Source organism: Mus pahari, chromosome 7 (assembly GCF_900095145.1).
Source record: "Mus pahari chromosome 7, PAHARI_EIJ_v1.1, whole genome shotgun sequence".
Lineage (NCBI taxonomy): Eukaryota > Metazoa > Chordata > Mammalia > Rodentia > Muridae > Mus > Mus pahari.
Genome location: NC_034596.1, coordinates 106014624 through 106028346, shown reverse-complemented (window position 1 = coordinate 106028346; position 13723 = coordinate 106014624). Strand labels below are relative to the sequence as shown.

Here is a 13723-nt window from a genome sequence, read left to right as displayed (position 1 = left end):
TCACTGACACTGCCCCGGGTGGACAGGAAAGCAGGGAGCAGAAATGTTCACAGCCGTGTGGCTGATGGCGTTGTATAAACCAAATAAAAAGAAAATCGTCAACAATGATTTAAGGCAAGCAAGCAGATTCCATGTGACAAACACAAGTCCAGAAGTGGACAGAAAATACTGCAACTTCAGAATATGCTGCTCTCATTTTCCATTTTCTTTGTTATCAAAACATTAAAATATTCCCTATAAACCAGGAGAACGGGAACCTCGGACACTGCTGCTCTCCCCACTTCTCTGCCTCCGATCATCAAACAAGCTAAAATCTGCGACAAGTCCAGAGGTCACAGGATGTAACCAACTTCTGCAGCTAAATTCAATGTCACCTGGCTGCCACAGACAGCATAAATTTTACCTTAAAACCTAAAACCTGTCCAGCCAGATACAATCTAGACACTAACATGCCTTTAATCCCAGTACTCAGGAGGCAGACAGAGTTGGGTTGCTATGAGTTCAGGCTAGCCTAGCCAGATTCATGGTGAGATGGTCTCTAAAAACAAATACAAAAACAAACAAATTCTAGACCATATTCTTGTTTTGTTTTGTTTTGTTTTGTTTTTTTCAAGACAGGGTTTCTCTGTGTAGCCCTGGCTGTCCTGGAACTCACTTTGTAGACCAGGCTGGCCTTGAACTCTGAAATCTGGCTGCCTCTGCCTCCCAAGTGCTGGGATTAAAGGCATGCGCCACCACTGCCCAGCATAGACCATTGTTCTTAAAAAAAAAAAAAAAAAAAAACTAAGCTAAATCACTGGATTTATACCCTAAACAGAAAACTAAATCTTCAAAATAATAATGTATAGCTTTCTCCAAGGGTGTGTGTGAGGGTGATGTTCTGTATTCAAAATTGAGCTCAGTCGGGCATGGTAGTGCACACCTTTAATCCCACCACTTGGGATAAAACAAAACAAACAAAACAAAACAAAAACCAAAATGGAGCTCAGCTAAAAGAGATGACCTGTGTCTCCCCTCAGCACCCCACAGAGGCCGTTCTCTTACAGGAGCAGAAGAAAAACTTAGAGGGGATGAAACAACCACTAAAAACATCCCCACACCAGGAGCTAAGGGTTCACACTGCCCTCGCAGAGGACCCCACCCCTCACATTAATAACAAGAGATCACTGTGGCTTCTGCTGACTCCCTGAAGACACCATCCAGGACAACTGAACGTGGCCAGGTAAAAGCAAATACTATGAAAGGCGGCATGCTGAAGCCAGGCCCTGCCCTGTTATGTCAGTTTCCATCTTTATGAAATCATTTACTTTGAAATATGAAGGATTATTCTAATGTAGTGTATGGAATTTAATATATATCCTTGAATTTCTACATAGAAACAAGTTCTTGAATACTTACAAGTGAAATAACACTAATGCCACACCAAACTCAATAATATTTTATGTAAGTATTCTATTATTCTATTATGTCTATTCTGGATATAACATAGTATCTGGTCTGGATACAGAAGTATCAGGGTGATCTCATGATTTCCTTGTAAATGGACACCAAGCTAGAAATAGCTGTGCTATCACGTAGGCATTTGCACACAGGAACATCCATCGACACAGGGGCTCACTGCTCCCACTCCTTCAGTCCTTTCTAAACCCTGACCTACAGCAGACACTCCACCCCACCCACCCCCCATCCTCTGCCTTCTACCCAGAATCTGAGAGTTTCCCCCACTCCATTAGATCAATACCTGGGGTTGCTTCCTTCCTCTTTGATCCAAATTACCTGTCAAATCAGACTCCCAGCAAGTCTAATTCCCATTGTAACCCCTCCCCTTTCATAGTAGGGGCCACCTAGGGCCAGCCACTGTGATGGAGGCATGCTGTCGGGACTACTCAGAGGAAGACACCACACCAGGGTTACACTCAGCCCCACCTGAGCCCAGCCTCAGCTGCATGTCTTGTCCCTCAGTGAGGGCCGCGCAACCACCAGCACAGTGAGGAGGCACATGTGGAGTCTCAGGAGGCAGACAGTCACAGTCCCTCTCACAGATTCTCCACTCCACTCAGGTTTTGATTTTCTGCACCTTGTTCAGGAGTCAAGTGCCAGGCCACTTCCTCTGGGGAGGCATAAGAAGCAGGACCAGTACCACCAAGGTACAGAGCTTTGAAAGGACTTCATGAGGCGGGACATCCAGGAGCCTCTCCTCTCAGCCTGACCTTTGAGGTTTCCAGGGCATCCAAACTGCTCTGATGAGCACAGGAATGATCACATCTGTGACAGGAGGTTCTAATGTCACCCTGCCACAACCCTGCCACATGAGGAGGAAGTCTTCACCCTAGATCAGGTTAGCCACAGGCATGTCTGTGGCGGGTTGTCCTGATGGTCAACCTTAATTGCATCAGAGTGACTGAAGCTGGCTGCGCAGCAGGGACAGGCAGGCTGCTAGTGCACTGTGTACTCCTGCTCCTATTAGTGCCCATGGTAGGACTAGGGCTTGGCTTCCTACCTTGGTTTCTCCTTAAACAATAAAAAGAAAATAATAAATTTTAACACTAGTATTATAGGTAAGTATTATTATACCTAAGTATATAGATGAAATTTCCAATAAACTTGTTTAGAAAACATTAAGTTACATAGAAAGGACTTAGTTGAAGAGCACTGCCTCAAAATATAACTTTAATATACTAACTGGGCTTCCTAGAAACTCTAAGAGTTTTATGCAGTGGAGAGATGTCATTTGGATTTGGTTTTACATCTATCTTTTGGGGATCATTCATCAGGAATGTTTGCTCATTAAGTCCCTTCCCTCATCACCTTAGGTGGGAGCTGCTCAGAGCAGCTCTGATTTGTGTCAAAGATAATTGAGACTATTTCTCTGCACTTGTGAGCCACTTGATTGCCTAAGAGATAACAAAACCCTGCAATTTCTGTTTCTGTATCACTTGCTTGGCTATTCAAAAACCCAAGTATCACGCAGTGGGAGCCTGAAGACGCCTGTAAGGAAAGCTGCCTAAGCGGTGAGGGGCGAGGATCCACACAAGCTGCACAAGTTAGCTATGCTAGAGGTTACAGATGCAAGTGCAGCACAGCTCCTCCTTTCCAAGCCAAGTGCATGGAGTAAATTCTTGCTAGAAAAGCTAATCTACTCTCATACCCTCAGCTAAGGGCTGAAGCCTGGAGGTAAAATCATATAAACGGTCCTGCCCTGTGTTGCTTTTTCTAAGGGTTATGATCACAGCAAAAGAAATGCAGCTAGGACAGTATCCAACCCAAAGGAAAAAAAACACAATGCAGAGCCTCTTAAAGACACTGAAGGGGAAATGAGACAGGCAGAAGACGCCACTGGAGCAAGAACACAGAGAAATCAACAGAGCATGAAGGGCTGCTTCTGCTTCAAGGTGAATAAGAAATGACAAGCAATAAAATCCATCACACCGACCTAAAAAAGTTAAAACAAAAAACTAAATGAAAGGATTGCTTAAGTAATGTTTGAATTTCCAGGAGTAACAGAACATAGCAATGTATATTATCAAGAAGCTCATATAAATCCCAAGACTGGGGGTTAATGTAGAACTACTGGGCAAAGACTGTACTTCCTAATTATTAAAAAGGCTAAAAGCAAATAAGGAAATGTTTCCATAACTGTGACATCCTTCAATGGGAGTGCAAGTAAATGGGGCAGGAATGGGGACAGGCCAGTCCCTCAGAGGAGCCTCCTTCACAGAAAAGGGCCCAGCACAAATAAAACAACTGCAGCAACTTAGCCCAGGCGCTCACCAGTGCCCCCTGCTAACAGAGAACAATCCCTTTAGCAGACATCAAGTCCACCCAACTCAGGAGGCAGCGGCCAGTGGATCTGTGTCTTTTAGACCAGTCTGACCTACATAGGCAATTTTAGGCCAGCCAGAACTACAGAGTGAAACCCTGTCTCAAAAAACATTTTTTAAAAAATCTTTTACTTTTTATTTCATATATTTCTACTCTTTAAAATTCTGTTTTAATGTTAAAATTCTGTTTTTAATAAACAAAAGTCTAGTTTTCGCATTTGAGTGTTATATGTACATTCAGGTGTTCTTGTTAGTCTTTGTGTATGTGTATGTATGTGATGTGATAAATTTACATTCATGTGCTCTTGTTACTCTTTGTATGTGTGATGTATATGTGATGTGTGCATTTGTGTGCTCTTGTAGGTGTGTTTATGTGTGATCATGAGTGCACATGGTCACAGAGATCTACTCCATGTGTCTCCTTATGCCATGTGTCTCCTCAATTGCTCCCCATCTTGGTTTGAAGAGCCTCTCATACGGACTGGAACTCATCTATCTTCTATGCAGTATGCTGCTGGGGTCTGCCAGCCCCTGCTCTCCCTGCCTTGGGACCACAAGTGCACGCCACAATACCAACCTTCTATGTGGATGAATGAGATCCAAACTCAGAGCCTTGTCTGTGTGCAGCAGACACTTTACCAACTGCATCATCATCTCAGCCCCTTCCTAAGTTATGCTGGTTTGTCTTTAGAGCTGGGGGACTCCCTGGGGACCCTGGGACTGGATTTGCAGACCCACCTGGCTCAAAAGCAAAGGTTCAAAGCCTGAGCACGCACCTCAGCCTTGCCAGTGCTGAGATGATGTGAGCACTACCACACCCAGCTAAGAAACATGTTAAATGTTCTCACTTAATAGTAAGGGATTAAATGGTGATTTAATCTTCAAAGAACAGGATATTCTGGCTCTATATTTAAGATTTAAAAAAATTAACACTTTATAATCTACTATACACTCATTCTCCCCCAATTTTTAATTAAGAAGCCATGTAAGTTGTTTTTTTTTTTAACTTTGACCAAAATACTGTATTTATTAAATATTTGGAAAGATGAAGTTTTAATGCATGAACTATCCATGCATCATATATAAGGTATTTAAGAACACCTGCTTACCTGGTCCACTGGGTGGCTGATCCTGGCCATAAATATCAAGTTCTTGCTCTTCAAGTTGTCTGTATTTGTTAATATACTCCATTTCTGAGCTCCTCTGACTGAGTGACCTGCAAAGAACAGTTACAAAGTCACCACATTTCTGCATAGAGTTTCTGAGTAGTTATTTTATGGAAGTCAGGGGAAACACAGATAGTCACTAACAATTTTAAATGTTCAAAGTCAGTTCCCAAATAGAGATGGACTGAAACACTGAGAGCTGTGGTACTGGAAAGAGGGCACAGCAAGGCAGTGAAGAGATCTGCCGCCGGTCCAGAGGCACAGGCTTCAGTTCCCAGCACCCACACATGATGGCTCACAAACACTTGTAACTCCAGTCTGGGGGATCTGATGCCCTCTTCTGATCTCCACAAGCACAAGGCACAAGACTGGTGCAGTCTTACATCATAAAGGCAATTCACCCATATGCATACAAATAAAAATAAAATTTAAAAAGCAATATGAATTGATTTTTTAAAAATAAACTAAGCTGCCGGGCGTGGTGGTGCACACCTTTATTCCCAGCGCTCGAGAGGCAGAGGCAGGAGGATTTCTGAGTTCAAGACCAGTCTGGTCTACAGAGTGAGTTCCTGGACTGCCAGGGCTATACAGAGAAACCCTATCTCGAAAAACCAAAAATAAATAAATAAATGAATGAATAAACAAACAAACAAACAAACTAACTAACTAACTAAGCTGACAAAAAGAGCAAGTAAGTCCTCCCAGGGGATGAGGAGGTGAGTGATCCATGCTGACACAGGACAACCTGCAGACAGACTAAAGCATGCTCCACCTACAGCCTCATCATCTTCCCTGGAACCCTGCAAATCTGCACACATAAAGCCACGAGTGCAAGCATGCATAGAAGAGCCCATTCAATATGCGAACACTTATAGAGCACCTGCCACTTGGAAGGCATTGTCTCAGGTGGCAGAGACAGCACAGCAAGCTAAGCTAGGGGCTTGTGACGATGCCACCCCAGAAGCGAAGCCCACGCTGACTAGGGGCAGAGAGCAGGGCTTTCCAGGGAATTCTGTGATCTCGGCACTGGGGAAGCTAAGGCAGGAGGGGCTCACGTTCAAGCCGGCCTGGCCTCCAAAGTAAGTTCCAGATCAGCCTGAACTACAAGACACTGTCTCAAAAGAAAAGGGAACAAACAAACAAAACAAAAGACGACGGTGAAAGCGAGATGGTTGAGTAGTGAAGAGAATACACTGCTCCTGCAGAGGATGAACCCAGCTCAGCGGCCAGCATCCACACGGAGCCGCTCTCAACTGCCTCTAACTCTAGCTCAGGCGTGCCTGAAGCCTCTGTCCTGCTTGGCCATGGACACATAACACACACACACACACACACACACACACACACACATTCACACACCACACACACACACCACACACACACGCACACCATAATAAAAGTATTTTTAAATCCAAAAATATAAAGTAAAAGAATCCCATGATAAAACAGTAACTTTTCACAATATTCATAGTTAAAACCTGTAAAAGTGTTCAACAGTCTATCCACATAAAAGAAAAAAGAAAAAATACCAAGTAAACAAGACAATCATCACACAGAGAGAGTGACCGAGTCACACAGAGTGACTGGGTTGTTTCAAGTCTTCCATACACAAAAGCTAATAAGGCTCCAATACATCAGAAGTGACCCATTTACTAAATTTACCGCATAGGTGATAAACTCACACTAATCTGGCTTTACCCCAATAAGCAGCAAAAATTAACTTTAAAAGGGAAGTGCCTTATCTTACCTACAAATATGTTCTCTAACTACATGGTAGTGAGAGAGATATTTAAAGAAAATGGTATTTGGTCTCTACATCAATCTTAACAATTTTATGAGAAAGGAGAAAAATGAAATTTAATGTAAGTAGCACACACCAAGCACTAGATAACGTGTGTGTGCAGTGAGTTCAAAGGAGAGTCCTCATGTGGACTGAGATGGCAACTAAAGCCACAAGCAACAATTGTAGCAGCTGGACAGATGTCCAGTAAGCCGAGGAGAGAAGAGAAGGCTCAAAAAGTCCTCTAAGGCCACTGAGGTCTGCTCCAAGGCCGGGTGTTGTGGCTTATGCCAGTAATCCACCTAAGAGGCTGGGGTAGGAGCGCAGTGCATCTAAGGCCAGCCAGGGCTACAGTGAGACCCTGACTCAAGAACTAACAAATAAATCCCTGTTCAGAGGAATTATCCCAACCACAAAGTCCTCGCCTGATCTGCTCATCTGACTTGCAGGAAGCAGGGTGTGGATGCTAAATAACACAAGACAACTTATAATTATCACATTCACACACATTCATCGTTGCCCTAGGAGGGCAGCCCTATGAAAGCTGGAAGTGGGTCTGTCTAGTGAACTGAGTCACCCCAGGTCCTAACCCTTCAGATCACGAGACATCAGTGAACATCTGTTGAGCAACTGAGCAAACAGAAGAGACAGAGCTGAGCTGAGTCGGAAAGCATTTAAGGACTGGCAAGAAGAGGGAACTAGAATAAGTTCAAACAAGAGTAGGGTCCAGGAAAAAGTGCTGAAGAAAAAGAAATGAGTTAAACAAACAAACAATAACAAACAAACCCTGATTGGACAGCAGCTACAAACAAAGAGAAAGAATAAGCATTTGGGTAGTCAGTTCTCTGAATCGGGGGGGGGGGTGTCAGTATGGTGGCATGTGCTTTAGTCCCAGCACTCAAGAGGCAGAGGCAGGTGGAGCTCTAAGTTTGACATCAGCTTGGTCTACACCATGAGTTCCAGGACAGCCAGGACTATGTACTGAGAGCCCACGTGTGCTGCACTGGTCTGCTCAACACTGCCGTGGATCGACAGGCGAGCTGGAGGTGCGCAAGTAAGTAAGACTGCAGAGGACCTGAGTGGAAACCAGGCCTGTTCTCCAATATATGTGATATTTCAGTTACCACATCCAAGGGAGGAGAGGCTGAAGAGTCACAAAGCTCTTCACAGGGGAAAGTGGCATGACCTGGTACAACTTCAGTTTTAATTTGGAAAGACACCTTGTCACAGTAAATGTCACTCCTCCCTTTCTCCCACTATGCAGGCAGTGTAATGTGAAAGCAGCTCACTGAGGATAATGAAGCCTGACGTCTGGCCTTTCCCGGACATAACAGGAACTACAGCATGACCACACATGTCACTCTTGATCACACATGGCACACAGGTCTGATGGGAACAATGTCTATTATTCTTGGCTTATTGGGAAAAAAGCAACAGAAGAAATAGTTATAAAAGGAAAAGCTACATAATGTCATTACTTAGCAGAAAACTAAGAAGCAAAGGACCTTTCATACTCTAGCCACTGTTACACAGACAAGCATCTGAACAGAAAAATGTACAACAAAGTCCAAGACACAGACATGCTCACCTAAGCAGGGGTTATAATGGTTTCATCTGCACGTTTAAGACTTGAGCTCTATCGACACACAGTCATGGGTGACACTGAACTTCTGGTACTCCTTCCTCCATATCCCAAGTGGAGACTATTGGAATGTAATACTACCACCTGACTTTATGTGGTATAGCTCTGTTTCTACCTTGGTTCTCCTTCAGGTCTCCACTCTCACTGATAACTCATCCCCGTCTTACCACCTTGAACAGAGACGATCAAACGCACACTGGCTGTCAGCTAGTGTCACTTATCAGCTTCAGTGTCCCCTAGCATGTCTGCCTGCTCCAGTACAGGGTTCACTATGTTATGAGCAGTAAACGAAAGCTCACTTGCCCCACACATGACTGACGCCGCAGGCTCTGCCCGGCTTACTCAGCGGCAGTAAGCTTTCACAGAGTGCAGGTTTTGCATATTGTCAAGTCTGATCTATTTTTCCTGATTTCATTAGAAGGGACAGTGACCTGGCTTCCAAATTGCCTCAAAGTTAAGCTGAAGATGAAAAGCAGCAGTGTGGTTATTTTTAGAGCTCTACAGGCATAAAAATACGGCAGGACCTGTGACCCACAGCTACGCACAGCAGAGCATCACACCACGCGGCACTCTTCCTCAGCTAGGAGCATCTGGGGTGCCTCAGACGCCTGCTTTTCACTCCACTCCTACAGACACTGCAGCATGCATTTGGGACCAGCATCTGTAGCTGCCAGCATCCTTTCCAAAGAAAATAAGCTACATTCAAAAGGTAGACAATTATACAATTCATGAAGATGAAAGGTGATTATATATATATATATATATATATATATATATATATATATATATCTCCAAATGAAGACAACAGATCCCCATTCCTAACACAGAAAGTTGTTTGTTTCAAACACAGTTGCAGTGGGGAAATGAGGAGATATCCCTTCCCAGGAGGACGCCCCCAGAGAGTGAGACCCGCCTGAGAGAAACAGCTTCATCCCCAACTCAGGCAAACTCAGGCAACACTCCTACAGCAGACCTCCGGCTCAGAAGGTAAGCTTGGGTTGTCTGTACTAAGAGTGAGTCGCATGTGTGCTGTGGACAGCACTTTTCAAGTCAGTGATGTTTCAAAGTCCCCTAAAAACTTCTATTAGCAAGTGTTATTTTCAGAAATTGTTCAGTTTGTATTATTATCTTTGATTTTATTTTATTTCTGCTTAGTTTTTATCTAGGTATTTTCAAAGCTTGGGTTTAGCACTGACCTAGATAGAAATTGAAAGACTTTAATCCACATTCTAATCTTACTTTGACCTGCATGTTTTACCAGTGGAAAAAAATTCATGTAGTTTTCTGGCAATAGTAAAAAAAAAATATTTACTGTTAAGAACCATAAAAATGTTATGCAAGTAAACATTTAATATCTCCACAGCCTAAAAATGCCACTTTTTAGCTGGGTGAAATGGCCAAGAAATTATTCCTACAAACAAACATGCTACGCTGGCTCTGAGGTAGTGACAAAGACTCTGCTTCGGGAGTTAAAATGGCATTTGAAGGAGCGCGAGAGATTAATACATGAGATCGAAAATGAACAGAAAGTGAAAAAGACAGGCGTGGACTACAACTGGCTGAGAAGCTACCAGAATTCTCACACAACGATCCCAGCTATTGAACAAAGACAACTGGAAGTTCTGTGCTCACAAGTACAGCCTTGTCAAGCTGGAACCGTTCTCAGCAGGTAGACGACTATGTTCTTTATAGTCTTATGGTGTGTGAGCTTCAGATTAAAAGCTGCCTCGTTACATAAACCCCTTAATCATGTGTACTGATGCCCAAAACCCTATGTACCTCTAGGTAGCTTACTGGTAGAAATTTACTTTAATTATAAAGTTTCTTCACTGAAAACTTAATTATAATGCTTTTCTGTTACTAAAAAGGTAAGTGTCTAGGACACAGTTACATATGTAAGCTTCATTTGGGAAACGGGGTACAAGAAAATTTCTAAATACTCATCCCTGCACACCCCCTCTTAGATTTCGAGAACTTTTGGCAGAAAATGATGTACTTCCCTGGGAAATTGTCTACATCTTCAAGCAAGTTCTGAAAGACTTTCTCAGCAGTCCTGCCAGAGGGGGTCACCATGCTGGCCTGTGGGACTCTGACATTACCGGTCCCCCGACCCCTGCGCTCCCCTGTGACAGCTCTGAGAGGCCAGACAAAGAGGAGGTACCCACGATTTCAAGCTATGTAGACAGACATGCCAAGAACAGGTTTCCCCCCTGTTCACACAGAGCATGGAAGCTGCCATACTATTACCCACCAAGCTGAGGAATTAGCAAGACCACCTCAGAGTCACCCTTAGCACTGATGAGGACAAGCAGTAGCATGACTCCAAGTTTCTTGGCTACAACGTCAGGGTTTACTTAAAATTCCTGTACCGCCAACTTCTCTAAGCAGCACTATTTTCTAACCACTCTAAATATTCAATATTTTAATGAAAAGTATGCTTTTAACTAAAATACTGTCTAAATGTTTGAAGTTTCTTATACCTCAAATATGTCTCAGAACTAAAGAAATTTAATATGAAGTATGACAGATTCTTTGTGAAACTTAATTAATCTTGGCTTTTATTCTAAGAGAGTTGATATGTAAAATAAATGATTAATGTGAGCTCCTCTTTACAATGCAACTGAAATGAAGTCCACATCCATTACATAATGTCACCTGTCATGGGAACAAGGGAAAGGGTCCGTGAGTGTGAAGATGACCTTCAATTTAAAAGCACAGCAGCTCACAGGAACTGCCGACAATCTCATCTCTAATCATGGTTAAACACATCCCGGTTGTTATACCTCAAGCTGTTTGCAAAACCTAAATTTAGCAAAGGAATTGAGGTTAAGTGTTTGTGTGTGTGTGTGTGTGTGTGTGTGTGTGTGTGTGTGTGTGTGTGTGTGTGTATAAGGTGCTTCAGGCACATTTTATTGAAAATGGTATGGGCACAGTAGCTAAAATTTTTAGCTAGGGAATAGAGAAAATAAGTTCCTCCACAGAACAAGAGCTGTAGAGTACTGCACACAACAGACCTTCAAAGTTGTTATCACTAGCCAGACCAATCTATCTGGCAAAGCTAAAGTAATACTACATTCTGGGTACTGTGAATTACCTCTCATTTAATCCAAACCTTGTACATCTGAGATATGATTCCCACTTGGCAAAGGAGCAAACCACTCAGACAAGCTCAGTGCCTTGCCAAATGCAAGGTAAGTGGCAGAGCTGGAATCACACCCAGCCTGTCACACCCGACCCCAAGCTCCCTCCTGCAGGCCATATGTGAACAGCGGTTGCCTATCTGACAAGTCCTCCTGCCCACTCACAGGAAGCATAATATCAGCATGTTCAAAGCCAAACTCCCAGGAGGTTGGTTTGTTTCCTAAAAGAATAAACTCCAAGGGGTGGGAAGCAAGAAAACAGCTCATTGGTGAAATGCTGCCATGCAAGCCTGGGGTCCTGAATCTGAGACCCAGAATCTATAGACAACAGCTGAGCATGAGCGATAAGCTCGAAAACCAGAGCGGGCTGGACCCCTGGGATTGCTGGCCAGCCAGACTAGTCTATGTGGTAAGCTCTGGGTGAGTAAGAAATATCTTCAACAGGTTTATAATATAAAGGGGGAGGGGAAAATGGCTCAACTGTTAATGGCACTCGCCACCAAGCCTGACAAACTGAGTTTCATCCCTGGAACCCTGAAATTAGAGAGAGAACTGAGTTGTGCTGGCTTCCACATGTGCACACACCTCTACACATGTATCAAACACACACACACAGAACGATCCTAAGTTTTTCAGCAACTCCATGTTCTATGTCAGTGGGTGCAGGACCACCACCCACCCAGGTATACAAGCCAGGGTCTCATAATCGCTTGGGTTGCCTCAGGATGGATTAAAGGCAGAAACACACAAGAACGAAGGTGACTGGCAAGGCTGGCCTTTGGTTAACACAAATAACAAAAGAGGGAGTAGAGGCAGCGCTTGGAGAAAGGAAAAACTGAGGGGAGAGATTAGGAGGAAGGCAGAGGAGAAGTCTTCAGCCATGGAGATCACGGGATCTTCTCTAAGCAGACATGTGAACAGGCCCTGGTAACAGGAAGCCATCCCAGGGAAACCCCAAGAGGGAAGTAATCCACACAGAAGAGCAGATGCAGATGCAGATGCAGATGCAGATGCAGATGCAGATGCAGATGCAGATGCTGCCAGGAAAGAGTGCAGATAGAACCTTCAGCACAGAAAACGACACGACAGCCAGACAGTAGCAGCAGACCACAAGAATTCAGGCAAGAACTGGATGGCTGCATTACGCACCCCAGTTCTGTCCAATAGCAATGTAGCCACAAACAGTCACTTGTATATTCAACCTTAGGTGTGAGTGTTGGTGTGAGAATGCGTTCATTCTATAAATAGTAACTTAGCATTGGCCTCATGCCAGACATTCCTCTAGGTGCTAGAACAGAAAATCATGAGGAGCCAGACCAAAGACAGAAGGTTCTTGCAATAACGTAAGCAAGAGACACAGCTTCTTCCAGGGTGGTAGTGTGTGAACAACAGCCACTCTCTCACTCTGAAAACACACACAGTAAGTTGCCAGGGTAATTCTCATTTTCACTCTCATTGACTGTACACTTACATATCCTCAAAAACAGCCTTGGGGGGAGTCAGCTGTATGCCAGGAGAGTGAGGACTATCTTACAAGTCGGTCAAAGCAGGGGGGGACCAGAGAGCTGAAAGGTCCAAAGCAAGCCCTGCTTCCAATTGGCACACTCATTTCCCTCTCCCAAAGGATCCACTCCTCCTCTGTCAGAAGGGACAAATGGCTGTCTGTGGTGCCCATAAGCACACCAAAGAGCATGCTGACCACCAGGCTCACTTAGTACCGGTGGCTTTCCTCAGCTCTTCCCTCCCAACGCACTGTCCCAACTCCTCCAGATCATGGCTTCCTCTGCCCTGCTTCTTGTCTCCATATGATCCCACCCTTCAGCTCTACACTCTCACGGGCTCTCACGGGCTCTCACGGCTCTGTCCCTTGTCTTCCTCTAGGTCCTTCTCCCTCACTCCTCGCATGGCCTGCTCCACTCTTCTGGCCGTGCTCAGTCTACTACTTTCTCTCCCTGCTCTGGACTCTCCCAGGTGCCTGCGCCTGCACCCTCCCTCCTATCTACAATAAAAACCTTCTCTTCAACCACACCTTAGAGCAGCTATGTTCTCACTTTATATTGGAGCAACTTTCCAGTCTAGAATAAAAACCTGCTGTAACAAAACCACTTGATCAGCCGGGCGTGGTGGCGCACGCCTTTAATCCCAGCACTCGGGAGGCAGAGGCAGGCGGATTT

The 13723-nt window shown here is 44.3% G+C and overlaps 2 protein-coding genes across 2 annotated transcripts in view; one reads left to right on the top strand and one right to left on the bottom strand.

Annotated features, from left to right (window-relative positions):
- Positions 1 to 13723, bottom strand: part of Tdrd9 (tudor domain containing 9) — a 91210-nt gene that overhangs the window by 72259 nt on the left and 5228 nt on the right. The window contains exon 2 of the mRNA XM_021202190.1: positions 4931 to 5037. Coding sequence (XP_021057849.1) covers positions 4931 to 5037 — 107 coding nt within the window. The remainder of the gene's footprint in view (positions 1 to 4930; positions 5038 to 13723) is intronic.
- Positions 9038 to 10893, top strand: Rd3l (retinal degeneration 3 like). Its single transcript, XM_021202191.2, has 4 exons — positions 9038 to 9118; positions 9260 to 9396; positions 9773 to 10078; positions 10374 to 10893. Exons 3-4 carry the CDS (start codon positions 9780 to 9782, stop codon positions 10666 to 10668), a joined length of 594 nt encoding a protein of 197 aa, XP_021057850.1. The 5' UTR covers positions 9038 to 9118; positions 9260 to 9396; positions 9773 to 9779; the 3' UTR covers positions 10669 to 10893.

Bases quoted from the DNA above. Each gene is read 5' to 3' on its own strand.
- Rd3l (XM_021202191.2), top strand. From the start codon at position 9,780: ATGCCACTTTTTAGCTGGGTGAAATGGCCAAGAAATTATTCCTACAAA. The intron at 10,079-10,373 runs GTAGACGACTAT...ACCCCCTCTTAG, and splicing joins GCTGGAACCGTTCTCAGCAG to ATTTCGAGAACTTTTGGCAG.